At 41.3% G+C, this 15,368-nt stretch overlaps 1 protein-coding gene across 3 annotated transcripts in view; it reads right to left on the bottom strand.

Moving 5' to 3' along the window:
• The window catches only part of LOC104603447 (Cornichon family protein), a 79,077-nt gene extending 64,175 nt beyond the window's left edge, over nucleotides 1-14,902 (bottom strand). For 2 of the 3 annotated variants that reach the window (XR_016082884.1, XM_010267472.3), the window contains exon 1: nucleotides 14,528-14,868. Coding sequence is in view for 2 of the 3 variants with exons in the window: in XM_010267472.3 (XP_010265774.1) it covers nucleotides 14,528-14,602 (75 nt within the window). In the remaining variant the exon portion in view is untranslated. Of the gene's footprint in view, nucleotides 1-14,527 lie in introns of all 3 variants that reach the window. The other variant, XM_010267473.3, reaches the window with a different exon arrangement.
• Between the last annotated feature and the right edge of the window lie 466 nt (nucleotides 14,903-15,368).

The raw sequence follows: 15,368 nt of genomic DNA, 5'->3' as shown, positions 1-15,368 counted from the left end.
TTTAGATTGGCTTTGGACAAATTCAAATACATACAGGCTCAGTCAGATCACACTCTCTTCTTTAAGAAGACAAGTCATTCCCTGACTCTACTTGCAGTCTATGTAGATGACATTGTGATAACAGGAAGTGACACTAGTGAAATTGAAACCCTTAAACAGCACCTTCACAAGGAATTTGAAGTGAAAGACCTAGGAAAGTTACACTATTTCCTAGGAATTGAGGTAGCTCGATCTAAGCATGGCATTTTCATCTCTCAAAGGAAGTATGTTCTGGACTTATTGGAAGAAACAGGCAAGTTAGAAGTGAAACCTGCTGATACTCCCATTGAGCCTAACCATAAGATAAGTGCAAAAAGTGGAGAACTCCTTGAGGACAAGGCTATGTACCAAAGGCTGGTCGTGAAACTTCTTTATCTCTATCTAACCCGACCAAATATTTCTTATGCCATCAGTGTTGTCAGTCAATACATGCATTCTCCTAAGACCACCCATCTCCTTGCAGTAGAAAGGATCCTTGCCTACTTAAAGAGATGTTCAGGAGAAATATATTCTTCAAGAATAATGATCATATGAAAATAGAATTGTATACAGATGCGGATTGGGCTGAATGTGTTGATGATAGGAGGTCCACCTTTGGATATTGTGCATTTGTGGGGGGGAATCTTGTTTCCTAGAGAAGCAAGAAACAAAATGTTGTTGCTCGCTCCAGTGCAGAAGCAAAATACAGATCCATGGCCAATGGTGTTGCAGAAGTGTTATGGCTGAGATCCTTGCTTAATGAGTTGGAGGTTGATTATGAGAAGCCTTTGATGTTGTATTGTGATAATCAAGCTGCAATTAATATTGCCCACAACCCAATACAGCATGACAAGACTAAGCATATCGAAGTTGATAGACATTTTACCTGAGAGCGAGTCGCATCTCAAGAAGTATGCCTTCTTTACATTGCCTCAGACATGCAGTTAGCTAATCTCTTCACCAAAGCAGTCACAAAAGGAAAATTGGAGACAGATCTATGCAAGTTGGGCATGACAAATATCTACTCCCAACTTGAGGGGAGTGAAGAAATAATTGGTTAGCCACGAGTGTGGGGTTCCATACCCACACTCAGGCTCTAGTGTGTGTGGTTTCATACCCACACCTAGTTGTTTCTAATTTCTTTTATTAGTAGTTTCTAATTTCTTTTTAGTAGTTTCTAATTTCTTTTTAGTAGTTTCTAATTTTTGTTATTAGAAGTTTCTAATTTCTGTTAAGTTGGGCAGGCTGGCATTATTGTTTCTAATTTTTGTTTATTTCCTATTCTTGTAAGGATCCTAAAAGCTATAAATAAAGGAGTGTATGGGGTGGCAAATCATTCACTACCGAACCCCTTCTTTCTTCTCTCTCTCTCTCTCTCTTTTCTTCTCTTCAAACCTGTAATATAGTAAACAGTTCTTCTTCTTCTTTCAAGTTTGTGCAAGTTGAGCATGATAGATATCTATGCTCAATTTGAGGGGGAGTGTTGTGAGCCATAAGTTACTGTTATATGGGCTAGGCTATAATGTTCTTTCTTGGTATATCTTCCTTATATACTGTTTAATGACCCTGGGCTTATGCTATGTACTACCTACTAATGGGGGGAAGCTTTGTACCTTCCTGTATTTTGAAATCTCTCATTTAAATACAAAGTTAGGGCTGAAAACAGTAGCTGCCACTCACTCTAACCTAGGGCTGAAAACCTCCGATACATATCTTACATTCTTAGATATTCTGAATATTTTTTGGACAAACCAATAAGAGTCGATTGGTCTTGACAACACAACCATAGTGTGAAAGATCATACTTTATGAGCAATGTTTTGAAAATCGTAATTGTATCGTAAATCTTAAGATCAATTCTAATTTTTAAAAACTTGCCAAAAAATTTAATATAGATGTGCTTAAATGGAAAATATAAATAGAGAAGTGATTCTACTTTTTTTAATTCATACCTACCACATATGTACCTAAAACAATAGAATTTACTACTTGTGCAATATTAGTCTAAGATGACAGAATCAACTTTGACTTGAAAGTCAAATAATCCACATACAATGGCTCTATATCCTACATATGATGGAAAACAAACTCAATATATGGTCTAAATAACAAAAATAAATCAATTTCTAGTAAGGTCCTTAAAACAAGTCGCCCTTGACAAAACTAAATATAAATAAAACAAAATGACAAAGCAGAGAACTAATTATTAGTTCAAGGTAGCTCATTGGGTAAAAACTTTGGACAGCTTCCAAGATTTCTCAGTCACTGACATCCTAAGAGCTTGGACTGAAGTAGCATAATCTGTGAGAGTAAAAAACAAAATAAGAGTGGAGTGGAAACCTCCAAAAGGCAACAAAATCAAATTGAACTTTGATGGGATATCCCTTGGCAATCTGGGTTTGTCAGTAATAGGAGTAATCAGAAATTCTGCAAGGAGGATTTTGGCATTGTTTTCAGGGCCAATTGGGATGGGAAATTCCTTGAAGGCTGAACTGCTGGCACTGCTACAATGTCTCCAGATAGCAAAGCAGTTGAGATTTAGGCAAATTGAGGTGGAAAGAGACTCAAAAGTAGTCATTTCACGGTCAAGTTACAACAGACGTACTCCTTGGACTTTCAAACATGTGATAAGGGATGTTGAAAAGATTGCAAAGGATATAGAGACTGAATTCAATTGGGTCAAAAGGAGTGCAGATGGGTTAATTAATTCCCTTGCCAAACAAGGGGCTTTGAGGCAGCAACTATTCTGGGCTTCTATGTATCTTGGGACTGAAAATTGTACTATTTGGGGGATGAAAGTTGGGACTGACACTCCCATCACCAAATTGTACTAATCTCTGTCATTCAAACATAATAAAATAAAATATATTTCCTTTTGATCGAAAAAATTATTAGCTGAATTGATTTAAATTACATGAATCGTATGAATCGTATAAATCATAAGATTTATGAATCAAATCGTAGGATTCAAGCAAAAACCGCAAGATTTTTGCAGACTAGGATTCACACATGATATTCAAATTGAAACCCTTGGGATTCATGATTCGAATCGTGAATTGTATCGTAAATCATAAGACTTTGACAACACTGTTTATGAGTTTATTCTGAAATCCAACCATAAGTATGCTTTTCAAATATATTGAGGTCAAAACCATAAAATCAAAACAAATAATTATTACAAACGATTAAGTATGATTTTATTGTCAACAACTACTGAATGCAATGCAAATGCAGCATTACTACTTATAGCAAGCTTTTAAAAGAAGGGAAAGTATCCTAACAAAGGAAAACAAGACACTGCATAATTAATATTAAGTAATAGATAAATAAAAAATACTTCTCCTTGAACAGTTAATCAAATCAACTCAGCTGAGCCCTGTCCAAACCATATGGGATTAACTACATGAATCTTGTTCCACCATTACACTCTGTTCAGTGTCATATCCAAAGTTAAACTATGGACCTTCAAATCATTTATAATTACGTCAGCCCATGTCTTTTTGGTGTTCCCTCAACTCTTCTAGACCCTTGAACTTGTAACAGACCACTTCTTATTGGTGTTGTAGATGATCTTCTCTACAAATGACTAGGCCATCTTAGTCTATTTTCCCTCAATTTACCACTGCTCCTGGGTTCCTATGGATAAGTTGATTTTTTATCCTATATTTTTCTAGTTTTTCCACTCTTCATCTCAACATTTGCATTTTCACTATACTGCCCAACACTATCCTCCATATAAAATTGCAAACCTAATAACCATTTTATAAAATTTTCCTTCTAGCCTGAGTGGCATTCTACTACATAAAGCTTAAGATGCACCCTCCATTTTGCCAATCCTACTCTACTTCTATGGGTGACACCTTCCACATTATCTCTCTTATTTTGGATCATTGAACCAAAGTAACAAAATAGATAAGATTGAGATATCTCTTCCTCACCTTGAACAATTAATGTCAAAGAAAAATCAAAGACATAGCCAGCTGACAAGATTCTCAAAGAACCTAACTAACTACAGTAGTAACAAAACTGCATTTGGGATCAGAAAATGCAAATCAGCAGAAGAAACATGCACTCAACTCAATGTTTAGTAGAAAATGAAATATTTCTGTTAGACAGTTTTGTATGCCCTTAGCTTCAATCATTTTGATGTACTTTTGTTATTTAGTGGAAATAAATAAAGTGCATGTTTGATTCATGTTGTTTGGTTTAATTCTGTGTAAAACCCTAAAACTGGACATTTGTAGAGACTCATGTTAGTTTTAAATGTTCACAGCCGTTGGATAAGTCTGGGGAGATTTATCCTGCCAAGGCTGATACTGGTGTGCCACCAAGTGTTGGGATGGCCTGTCTCAGCCATCAGGGTAAGACCCGAGGCACATACAGCATGGGATTACTTGAATCCTTGAACCGGACCAGATTTCCAGTCTTGCCCTGGACCTTGGAGATAGATGGGCAAAACTGGAAAGTTACACCTGACCCCTAGACTCGATTATGACACTTCACTAGGTGTTGGATCAGGCTGCCTTTGATATGCCAATCAGTGAGATCCTTAGTGGGGATCAAAACCTGGGTATGTTGGGGCAGTTTGAGAATTCATCTGAGTGGGTGGTCATAGTGACAGAATCAGCCACTTTGTCGGACAAAGGGTAATGATCGGGAATGCACTCTCTCTGATGGAAGCCAAACTGCCGGCAGTTGATTTCAATCGTTGGAATTTTGTTTTTGCAAAATTAATATATTTACATATATATACGGTTTCAAAATGTTTGCAAATGGTTTTAATTCCCGGGATCCATGTGAGAGGAGAGTGCGGCACTGTTCCTTGCAGCCGAGGGAGAGGTCCTCTCTTGTCGGGCAGTGCTTGATCATTAAGGGCTGAGAGGTTAAGTGTAAGACCATTTAGGATAATACCTGATGGGCTAATCTTGCACCTGCCCACAGTCCCTGGGTTTTTATAAGATGGCTTGGCCCAGGGACCACTTAATGTAAGTGTTGGGCCCATAGGGTTCATACGATGGACTCAAGGGGTTCATTGAGATTTTCAGTGAATTTGGCTGGGCCTTGTATTAAAGGCTGGGCCGAACCCATGTGGCTGGTGTGTAGATCAATGCTTGGGTCCCACGCCATACAAAGAGGCCCAACTGGGCAGCAGATTGGAAACTAATTAAACACTGAATACTTAATGGGCCAAAAGCCCATTTCGAAGTGGGCTGATATGATCACCCATCAATGGGGCGAATTTGAGATTGAAGTTAGCAAAAAGGATTGGGCTCTTAGCCTTATCCACTCTTAGAGACCAAATTCAAATCAGATTTGAATCTGGTAACCTCCTGATAAGATCAGGAGTAAGCTAACTCTATCTGGGAAAGGGATTAAGATTATCCCCTATCCAAATACTGATTTGGATTGGGATAACTCCTAATTAGGAGATTTCTTAATCAAGAAGAAAAGAGAGGAGATTTTCGAATGAACCAAGAGAGAGAAATAAGATTTCGATCCAAGAGGTTCTGGTAAGCAAGAAAGGTTCCTGCGAATTGAGATTAGATCTCATTCTCTCCAGAAAAGAAAACAGTTCAGTTTTTCGTTTCTGGAAATCTCCTCCTGCCGCCGCCATCTGCATTGTTGCAAGATTTGATCTTTGCAGAAAAGAAAGTCAAGAAACCAGTTCTTGACATCAGTCTTGCAAGAAAGACTGAAAGAATTCAGTGTTTAGTACATCCAGGGGATTCTTGTGAAGGATCCAGTGTGTAGGACGCACCCTGCTGGTTCTGTTCCATCCACAGCTGTGTCATCTTCAGCAGGGACAGATCTTGGAGCATTCTTTGGGCGTGAACACCAACTTTGGGAGATACTGCTTCTCCGGATCAGGTATAATCCTCCCATTTATCTTTTGGTACAGATCTGGTTTGATTAGGGTTCAAGTAGATCCTTGAATATTGTATTCTAAATTCAGGGAATATGATTCCCAGTTGGGAGAAGGTAGGAAATTTTTGAAATTCGCCCCACCCATTCCGCAACCTTTATGGCGTCCATTAGATGGATCCTACCATTCTTTCAGTGGTATCAGAGCCACAGGTTCGAATCTTGAACCAAAAGAAAATCAGATCTGACCCTGCGCAGATGGATAGAAGGTGTTCTTTCAAGATTTGCGCAGATTGTTTTCTTTTTTTTTTCAAGAAACTGTTTCTTGTTAAGGGCGATTGATCTGAAATTAATTTCTATTAAATCCAAAATTTATTTGGAATTGTTCTTTATTTATTTTGATTTAATGGACTGTTCAAACCTGGAGATCGCAGTGCAGTTTTAGCGCAGATGGTCTGCGCACCCTTTTTCTTTTCTATTTATTTATTTCATTCAATTCGGTCTGTAAATAATTTTTTTTTAATTTTAGACTGAATGTATAGGATTTGATCAAGAATGTAATTAATAGAAATAGGATTTCTGTTATTTTTCTTGATTAAAGAAGATGGATGAAGATGGCGGCGCTGGAGATTTGCAGATGGAGAAATCGTTTTCTGCGATTTGCAGTTTATGAAACTGCAACCCTTGTGATTAACCTCTGTTTTGCAGATGGTGCGAACAGTCCATAATTGTTTTGTGTTTGCTAGAAATCAAAACTATTAATTTCAGATCATTCAATAATTAATTCTTGAATTGAAAATCAGTTTTTGACCATTTCGGACTAGATTGGACCAAAACTGTTTGGACCAAATCTGGGTTTCGAAAGGGGCTGTTCTCAGTCCAATTGTCTCACACTTTTGTTCCAAATCTGATGTTCAATTACAGGGATTAATTCGGCCCACCTGTAAAGCCCAGTTTTAAAGGGTTAAAACTGCAAAAGCCCATTATTGTGAGATAAGCTGTATGGGCCGAACTGCTATCTGCGATTCAGCCCATACACCTAGTGGACATTAATCGTTAATGACTTGGTTTTTAAATGGGCCGTTGAATGGGCTTTACAGCAATTAATTGATTGGATCAATTCCTCCTTTACATGTGATGTTTGGATGTTTGATGTGCTGCGACCATGGGCCATAAGTACTTGGCCCGTGATGACTCGTTAGTGGCTCTTGCGCACACCATGGCTGAATGCACATCATTGCCATGGTGTCCCTGAAGGTCATTGGATGACCCCCTCTTTGCCTGGTGGGCCCCACAACCCTGAAAAGGGATGCGTACGGAACCCCTAGCCGATGAAGGCCCACCAGAAATCTGACTTTATGAAAGTCAGTGGGAGCCACTTTGGTTTGACCTAAATTAGAACTAGGCCGTGATTTTGTTCCCTCCAGCAAATATGAATGCAAGTGATAGGGAGATCCATATGATGGACTCTCTAAAGGCCTTCCGTCATTAGCACAATGATGGGTCCATCAGTAATGAGGAAACGCACCATAAAATTGGGCTATCCATTTGCTGTTGGATCTGTTAGAGTGTTTCATAAGATGATAGGGGCGTCATAGACCGATGTGGGAGGGGCTTCACCAGAAAATGGGAACTCTCTCACGGTACCTTGGCGTAACCTGAATATGATGGGTGTGCACTCACTGACAGAAGGGTTTACCTGAAAACGGCTCTGAACCTTGTCTGACAGAGGCCAAAGGGAAACTCATTTGATGAGTGGATATGATCCGTCACAGAAAGGTGGTGGGGTTATGCAGCTGAAACAGTTGGCTTCACGCACCCCATATGATTTCCCACATTTCCAGAGACATTTCGTCATCTCCGTCACTGAGATAGGAGGGAAATCTCAGAGATGAACAAATGGGAATGGAACATAGATTAAAAGCCATATCTATGTAGGTAAACATGAATCAAACTAAGGTTGTGGACTAATGATTTTGCTGTTTTATCAGAAAATGGCAAACGGTCAATTTGCAAAGCTTCTAGACGATAACAAGCTTAAGGGCCCAAACTATGCCGACTGGTACAGAAATCTTATGCTGGTCCTAACTTCTGAAAAGTTAGACAAGGTAGTGAAAAATCCTGCCCCGGAACGTCCGGGTGATAGGGCTTCTGAGGCCCGTAGGAGGGACTACCAAGATTGGGAGGATAAGAACTCCCTAGCCCGCTGCTTTGTCATTGCCTCATTAGACAACTCAATACAGAGGCAGTTCGATCAGATCGAACTTGCCAAGGACATATTGGACAGTCTAAGGACAATGTATGAGGAGCAGAACCGTTCTACTCGACAGAAGGTCCTGAAATTGTTCATGACCGCGCAGATGACCAAAGGGCAGAAAGTTCATGACCATTGTCTTCGGATGATGGGATACATCAACGAACTTGAAGCTCTTGGATCCGGGCTAGATCTTGGCACGCAAGTGGATGCCATCCTAAATTCTTTGCCCTCTTCCTTCAATGCGTTCACTATGAACTACAATATGAATAAGCTGAATGTCAGCGTCCAGGAACTCAGCAATATGTTGCAGAGGGCCGAGGATTTACTCAAGAAGGATGAGCCTGTGGTTATGCTTGCTGAAGCTAACAAATCGGGCAAGAGAAAGAGAAAGGCAAAGAAGCCCCAGAAGAAGACTACCAAACCCAAGAAGCAGAAGAAGAACAAGGCATCTGATGTCTGTCACTTCTGCAAGCAGACCGGCCACTGGAAGAGGAACTGTCCTACCTACCTGGAATCTAAGAAAGGTAATATCGAAACTTGTGTCATAGAAACTAATATGTTAGTTACTTCTGTGTCCTGGTGTGTTGACTCCGGGGCTTCAACTCATGCGTGTAACTCACTGCAGGGGTTCAAAGTTAGCAGAAGGCTGAGTGAAGGTGAAGTGACACTGTTCTTGGGAACAACTGCAAGTGTTGCAGCTGCGGCAATAGGAACCGTAGAATTAGTTTTTAAAGAAGGAGTCCTTGTACTTAAAGATTGTCTTTATGTACAGAACTTGAGAAGGAATTTAATTTCTGTTTCAAAATTGTGTGCTGATGGATATACTGTTTACTTTAGTAATATGATTACTGTTAAACGGAATAATAAATTCATCGCATGCGGGGAGCTAGAGAACGGTCTCTATGTTCTGCATCCTTCTTTGGAAACTAACTTAACCGAAACTACGTCGGTCGAAAATCCCAAGAAAAGGACTCGTGATACAATAAATCCCACGTGCCTCTGGCATTACCGACTTGGCCACATCGGTGTCGACCGAATCACAAGACTGGTAAAGGATGGTCCTTTGGATTTTCTAGCCGTAGAAAATCTTCCCACTTGTGAACCTTGCCTCCAAGGTAAGATGACTAAGCGGCCATTTGACGGTAAGCCTGAAAGATGTGCAGGCACACTTGACCTAATACATACTGATGTATGTGGTCCCCTGAGTGTTAGGACACGGAATCAACACGTGTACTTCATCACCTTTACAGATGATTTTTCACGATATGGTTACGTGTACCTAATGAGACATAAGTCTGAATCATTTGAAAAGTTCAAAGAGTTCAGACAGGAAGTCGAGAAACAGTTAGAGAGAGAAATTAAGGCCCTTCGATCAGATCGAGGTGGCGAGTATCTCTCTGACGAATTCAGGGACTGCTTAAAGGCCAATGGGATAGTGTCACAACTAGCTCCTCCTGCTACACCTCAACTTAACGGTGTTTCAGAGAGGAGAAATAGGACCTTGTTGGACATGGTCCGGTCACTTCTCGTACGCTCAGAATTACCCACATCCTTTTGGGGATACGCATTAGAGACTGCTACCTACGTGCTGAATAGGGTTCCAACCAAATCAGTTCCGAAAACTCCATATGAGCTTTGGACCGGAAGGAAGCCAAGTGTGAGACACTTGAAGATTTGGGGTTGTCCTGCACACGTTAAAAGAACAAGTGCGGACAAGTTGGAATCTAAAACCAGCCGTTGCCTGTTTATAGGCTACCCAAAGGATTCGGTGGGTTATCTATTCTATGACCCAAGTGAGCAGAAAGTGTTCTGCAGTCGAAACGCCCGATTCTTAGAATCCGATTACATCCTGGACACCCATCGTCAGGAAATAGTTCTTGATGAGGAGAGCTCAGGAGCAGTGGGAGATGACCCACAAGTTCTAGGTAATGACCAACCTAGAAGGTCCACCCGGGTATCCAGACCACCAGTCCGATATGGTTATGACCAGGATAGTTACCTGGTGGAAGCCTTGACTAGTGAAGAGGATCCCGTGTCTTACGCGGAAGCTATGTTAGACATAGACTCCCAGAAGTGGGTGGAGGCCATGAGAGCCGAGATGGACTCAATGGAGACCAATGGAGTCTGGACTCTAGTGGATCCGCCCTCCGGGGTAAAAGCAATTGGTTGCAAATGGATCTACAAGAGGAAGAAGGGCCCCGATGGCAGGATTGAGACCTTTAAAGCTCGTTTGGTGGCGAAAGGGTATACTCAGAAAGAAGGCATCGACTATGAGGAAACCTTTTCACCGGTGGCCATGCTTAAATCCATTAGGATCCTGCTAGCTGTAGCAGCGTACCATGATTACGAGATTTGGCAAATGGATGTCAAAACAGCGTTCCTGAATGGAGATCTTAGTGAAGATATCTACATGCAGCAGCCGCAAGGCTTCATTGCTGCTGGTCAGGAACACATGGTATGTAAACTTAATAGATCCATATATGGACTTAAGCAGGCTTCTAGGAGTTGGAACATCCGTTTTGATTCTGCAGTCAAAACGTTTGACTTTGAGCAGAATCCGGATGAGCCCTGTGTTTACAGGAAATCCAGTGGGGATAAGATCACCTTTTTAGTCTTGTATGTGGACGATATCCTACTCATTGGGAATGATGTAGGAATGTTGACTTCGGTCAAGGTATGGCTATCACAGCAGTTCTCCATGAAAGATCTTGGAGAAGCTTCATACATACTGGGTCTTCGACTCTATAGAGATAGATCGAAGCGGATAATTGGATTATCCCAGGCTGCTTACATTGACAAAATTGTCAAAAGATACAGCATGGAAAACTCCAAGAAAGGAAACGTTCCATTCAGGCACGGAGTCACTCTCTCCAAGAAGATGTCTCCCAAGACTTCTGAGGAGATTGAGAGCATGAGAGACGTTCTCTATGCCTCAGCTGTGGGGAGCATCATGTATGCCATGTTGTGCACTCGCCCGGACATAGCTCAGGCGGTGAGTGTGGTAAGCAGATTCCAGGCAAACCCAGGACAGGAGCATTGGACTGCTGTGAAGAACATACTCAAATACCTTCGAAGGACGAAAGAGTTTTGTCTGGTATTCGATGGTAGTTCACTGCAAGTTCTAGGGTATACCGATGCCGATTTCCAGTCGGATCCAGATGATAGAAAGTCTACATCTGGGTATGTTTTCACGATAGGATCGTGTGCTGTTTGCTGGAAAAGCAGCAAACAGGGGTCCACTGCAGACTCCACAACCGAGGCCGAGTACATTGCCGCAAGTGAAACTGCCAAGGAAGCCGTGTGGATGAAGAAATTCATACACGAATTGGGAGCGATTCCATCCAGCACATCACCCATCCCGTTGTTGTGTGACAACAATGGAGCGATCGCCCAGGCTAAAGAGCCTCGGGCCCACTCGAAGTCAAAGCACATCGAGAGGAAGTACCATGTACTGCGGGAGATCGTTGGTAGAGGGGACGTCCTAATTCAAAAGGTAGCATCAGCGGATAATGTGGCAGACCCATTGACTAAGCCACTGACACAGAAGGTGTTTGAGAAACACGTGGAAAGTATGGGACTCCGGCTTGTACCAGATTGGACCTAAGTGCAAGTGGGAGCTGTTAGACAGTTTTGTATGCCCTTAGCTTCAATCATTTTGATGTACTTTTGTTATTTAGTGGAAATAAATAAAGTGCATGTTTGATTCATGTTGTTTGGTTTAATTCTGTGTAAAACCCTAAAACTGGACATTTGTAGAGACTCATGTTAGTTTTAAATGTTCACAGCCGTTGGATAAGTCTGGGGAGATTTATCCTGCCAAGGCTGATACTGGTGTGCCACCAAGTGTTGGGATGGCCTGTCTCAGCCATCAGGGTAAGACCCGAGGCACATACAGCATGGGATTACTTGAATCCTTGAACCGGACCAGATTTCCAGTCTTGCCCTGGACCTTGGAGATAGATGGGCAAAACTGGAAAGTTACACCTGACCCCTAGACTCGATTATGACACTTCACTAGGTGTTGGATCAGGCTGCCTTTGATATGCCAATCAGTGAGATCCTTAGTGGGGATCAAAACCTGAGTATGTTGGGGCAGTTTGAGAATTCATCTGAGTGGGTGGTCATAGTGACAGAATCAGCCACTTTGTCGGACAAAGGGTAATGATCGGGAATGCACTCTCTCTGATGGAAACCAAACTGCCGGCAGTTGATTTCAATCGTTGGAATTTTGTTTTTGCAAAATTAATATATTTACATATATATACGGTTTCAAAATGTTTGCAAATGGTTTTAATTCCCGGGATCCATGTGAGAGGAGAGTGCGGCACTGTTCCTTGCAGCCGAGGGAGAGGTCCTCTCTTGTCGGGCAGTGCTTGATCATTAAGGGCTGAGAGGTTAAGTGTAAGACCATTTAGGATAATACCTGATGGGCTAATCTTGCACCTGCCCACAGTCCCTGGGTTTTTATAAGATGGCTTGGCCCAGGGACCACTTAATGTAAGTGTTGGGCCCATAGGGTTCATACGATGGACTCAAGGGGTTCATTGAGATTTTCAGTGAATTTGGCTGGGCCTTGTATTAAAGGCTGGGCCGAACCCATGTGGCTGGTGTGTAGATCAATGCTTGGGTCCCACGCCATACAAAGAGGCCCAACTGGGCAGCAGATTGGAAACTAATTAAACACTGAATACTTAATGGGCCAAAAGCCCATTTCGAAGTGGGCTGATATGATCACCCATCAATGGGGCGAATTTGAGATTGAAGTTAGCAAAAAGGATTGGGCTCTTAGCCTTATCCACTCTTAGAGACCAAATTCAAATCAGATTTGAATCTGGTAACCTCCTGATAAGATCAGGAGTAAGCTAACTCTATCTGGGAAAGGGATTAAGATTATCCCCTATCCAAATACTGATTTGGATTGGGATAACTCCTAATTAGGAGATTTCTTAATCAAGAAGAAAAGAGAGGAGATTTTCGAATGAACCAAGAGAGAGAAATAAGATTTCGATCCAAGAGGTTCTGGTAAGCAAGAAAGGTTCCTGCGAATTGAGATTAGATCTCATTCTCTCCAGAAAAGAAAACAGTTCAGTTTTTCGTTTCTGGAAATCTCCTCCTGCCGCCGCCATCTGCATTGTTGCAAGATTTGATCTTTGCAGAAAAGAAAGTCAAGAAACCAGTTCTTGACATCAGTCTTGCAAGAAAGACTGAAAGAATTCAGTGTTTAGTACATCCAGGGGATTCTTGTGAAGGATCCAGTGTGTAGGACGCACCCTGCTGGTTCTGTTCCATCCACAGCTGTGTCATCTTCAGCAGGGACAGATCTTGGAGCATTCTTTGGGCGTGAACACCAACTTTGGGAGATACTGCTTCTCCGGATCAGGTATAATCCTCCCATTTATCTTTTGGTACAGATCTGGTTTGATTAGGGTTCAAGTAGATCCTTGAATATTGTATTCTAAATTCAGGGAATATGATTCCCAGTTGGGAGAAGGTAGGAAATTTTTGAAATTCGCCCCACCCATTCCGCAACCTTTATGGCGTCCATTAGATGGATCCTACCATTCTTTCAATTTCTCCATTTTTTCATGAGATGTGTATGAAGAACATTTCAGATGTTCCGAATTGCTAGTTGACAGCTTGTTAACAAATTCTTTTATGTTATATATAAAAATGCAACAGCATGGAATGATGAAACACCAAATAGATAAAGCTCAATAACCACAAATACATAAATAACTGAAGTTCTCCAACCATAAAGCCTAGTCTGCAACTTTTAACGTGAAGCACATGCGCGATCAGAATAATCATAACCAGAGCAAATATGAAGATAGCCACCAGCTTCGGTGATAACTAAACAGTACAACTGCAACAACTAACTGACAGGGGATCTCAGCACAGATGGTGGCTCCATACTTCGTTTTTTATGATAAACAATATAGAGAAAGCACGCAATCAGAATTTATTGAATTTGGACCCAATAATTTTTATGAAATCAAATTACCTCGGCTCTAAAATCCACATTTACTCTGAAGACTAAAAATCAAGAGCAAAGTTATACACGAACTTTTCATCAGAGAGTGCTAAAAAGAGAAGCAATCAGTACTTATACCTAACATATTCCATTTCTTTTTTTCACTACGATAGCATATTCCATTTCATCTATCCTAGGCAAAATCAACAACAATCATCCAACCAGAGCAAAACATGTGCAAAAATTGTTTTAAATTTTAAATTTATAAAAAAAAGGGCATCTCTATGTGAATTTATGAAAAGACGAATTGCAGAAGATACAGAACAAGCAAAATATTAGTCTTAGAGAAGAAACAGCTGTGAATTAACCAGAAGAAGAAGAAATAGAAGAAGACAACTAGATTATAGGAGTCGGAGATACCTGGTAAATGACCAGTGCGAGGAGGGCTATAGAGACAAAGAAAGAGATTAACCAGAGTAGCAGCTCCCACGCCATGTTGTCCGATCAAACCGCAGATACACCCTTTAGACTGTCAACAATTCGAGAAGTTCGAAACTTCATTCCACGAATTCCACTTCTGAAACTACGATCAAAGCATCTTCAATCAAACAACATTAATAACAAGTAAGAACTTCGAATCCGTACTAATGGCGCACCGATGTGGAGGAGTGATGGTCTGATGTAGTCTTTTGACGGCTTGGAGCTCTGGAGCAGAAGCGACTGAGAGAGAGTGAGAGCTACATTGAATTAGAATTTTCCTGTGTTTGGTGTCCTAGTGAAGACTACGTATTATTTATCCGATACCGTTGGATTACTCCACATCAAAAGAACAGGACTACAATCAAATGGTGAAAATCCAGTGGCCGAGAGCTTTTATAAGTTGACCGTGGGTAGCTGGTCGTTTTAATGCTTTTGGTCCGAATCCAACCAAAACCGGCTCCAGTCCGTTAAAGACCAATGAGGCGGGGCAGGGGGAACAGGTAAAGTCAGTGGTCCCTCACGTGCATCTTGATCTGGTACAATCCCCCCAGTGGGTCCAGTGGGTTGTGAAGCAACGAAGCCCTGTTGGGTAAAAATCCGGAAATTTGGAAATAGGTAGGGTGTCAATGGACCGATTTTGGATTGGACTCCATCCAAACCAAAATCAATTTGTACGGATTGGACAGACCAACAATACATATTGAATTAGACCCGTCCAGACTTAATGATCCAAAGTGTTTATTGGATTGTGATGAAGGAAGATTTGGCCCGACCTCGTAAT

Source organism: Nelumbo nucifera, chromosome 2, assembly GCF_055504915.1.
Source record: "Nelumbo nucifera cultivar China Antique chromosome 2, China Antique-T2T, whole genome shotgun sequence".
In the NCBI taxonomy this organism is placed as follows: domain Eukaryota; kingdom Viridiplantae; phylum Streptophyta; class Magnoliopsida; order Proteales; family Nelumbonaceae; genus Nelumbo; species Nelumbo nucifera.
Note: the sequence above shows the minus strand (reverse complement) of the source record. Positions and strands in the feature narration are given on the sequence as shown.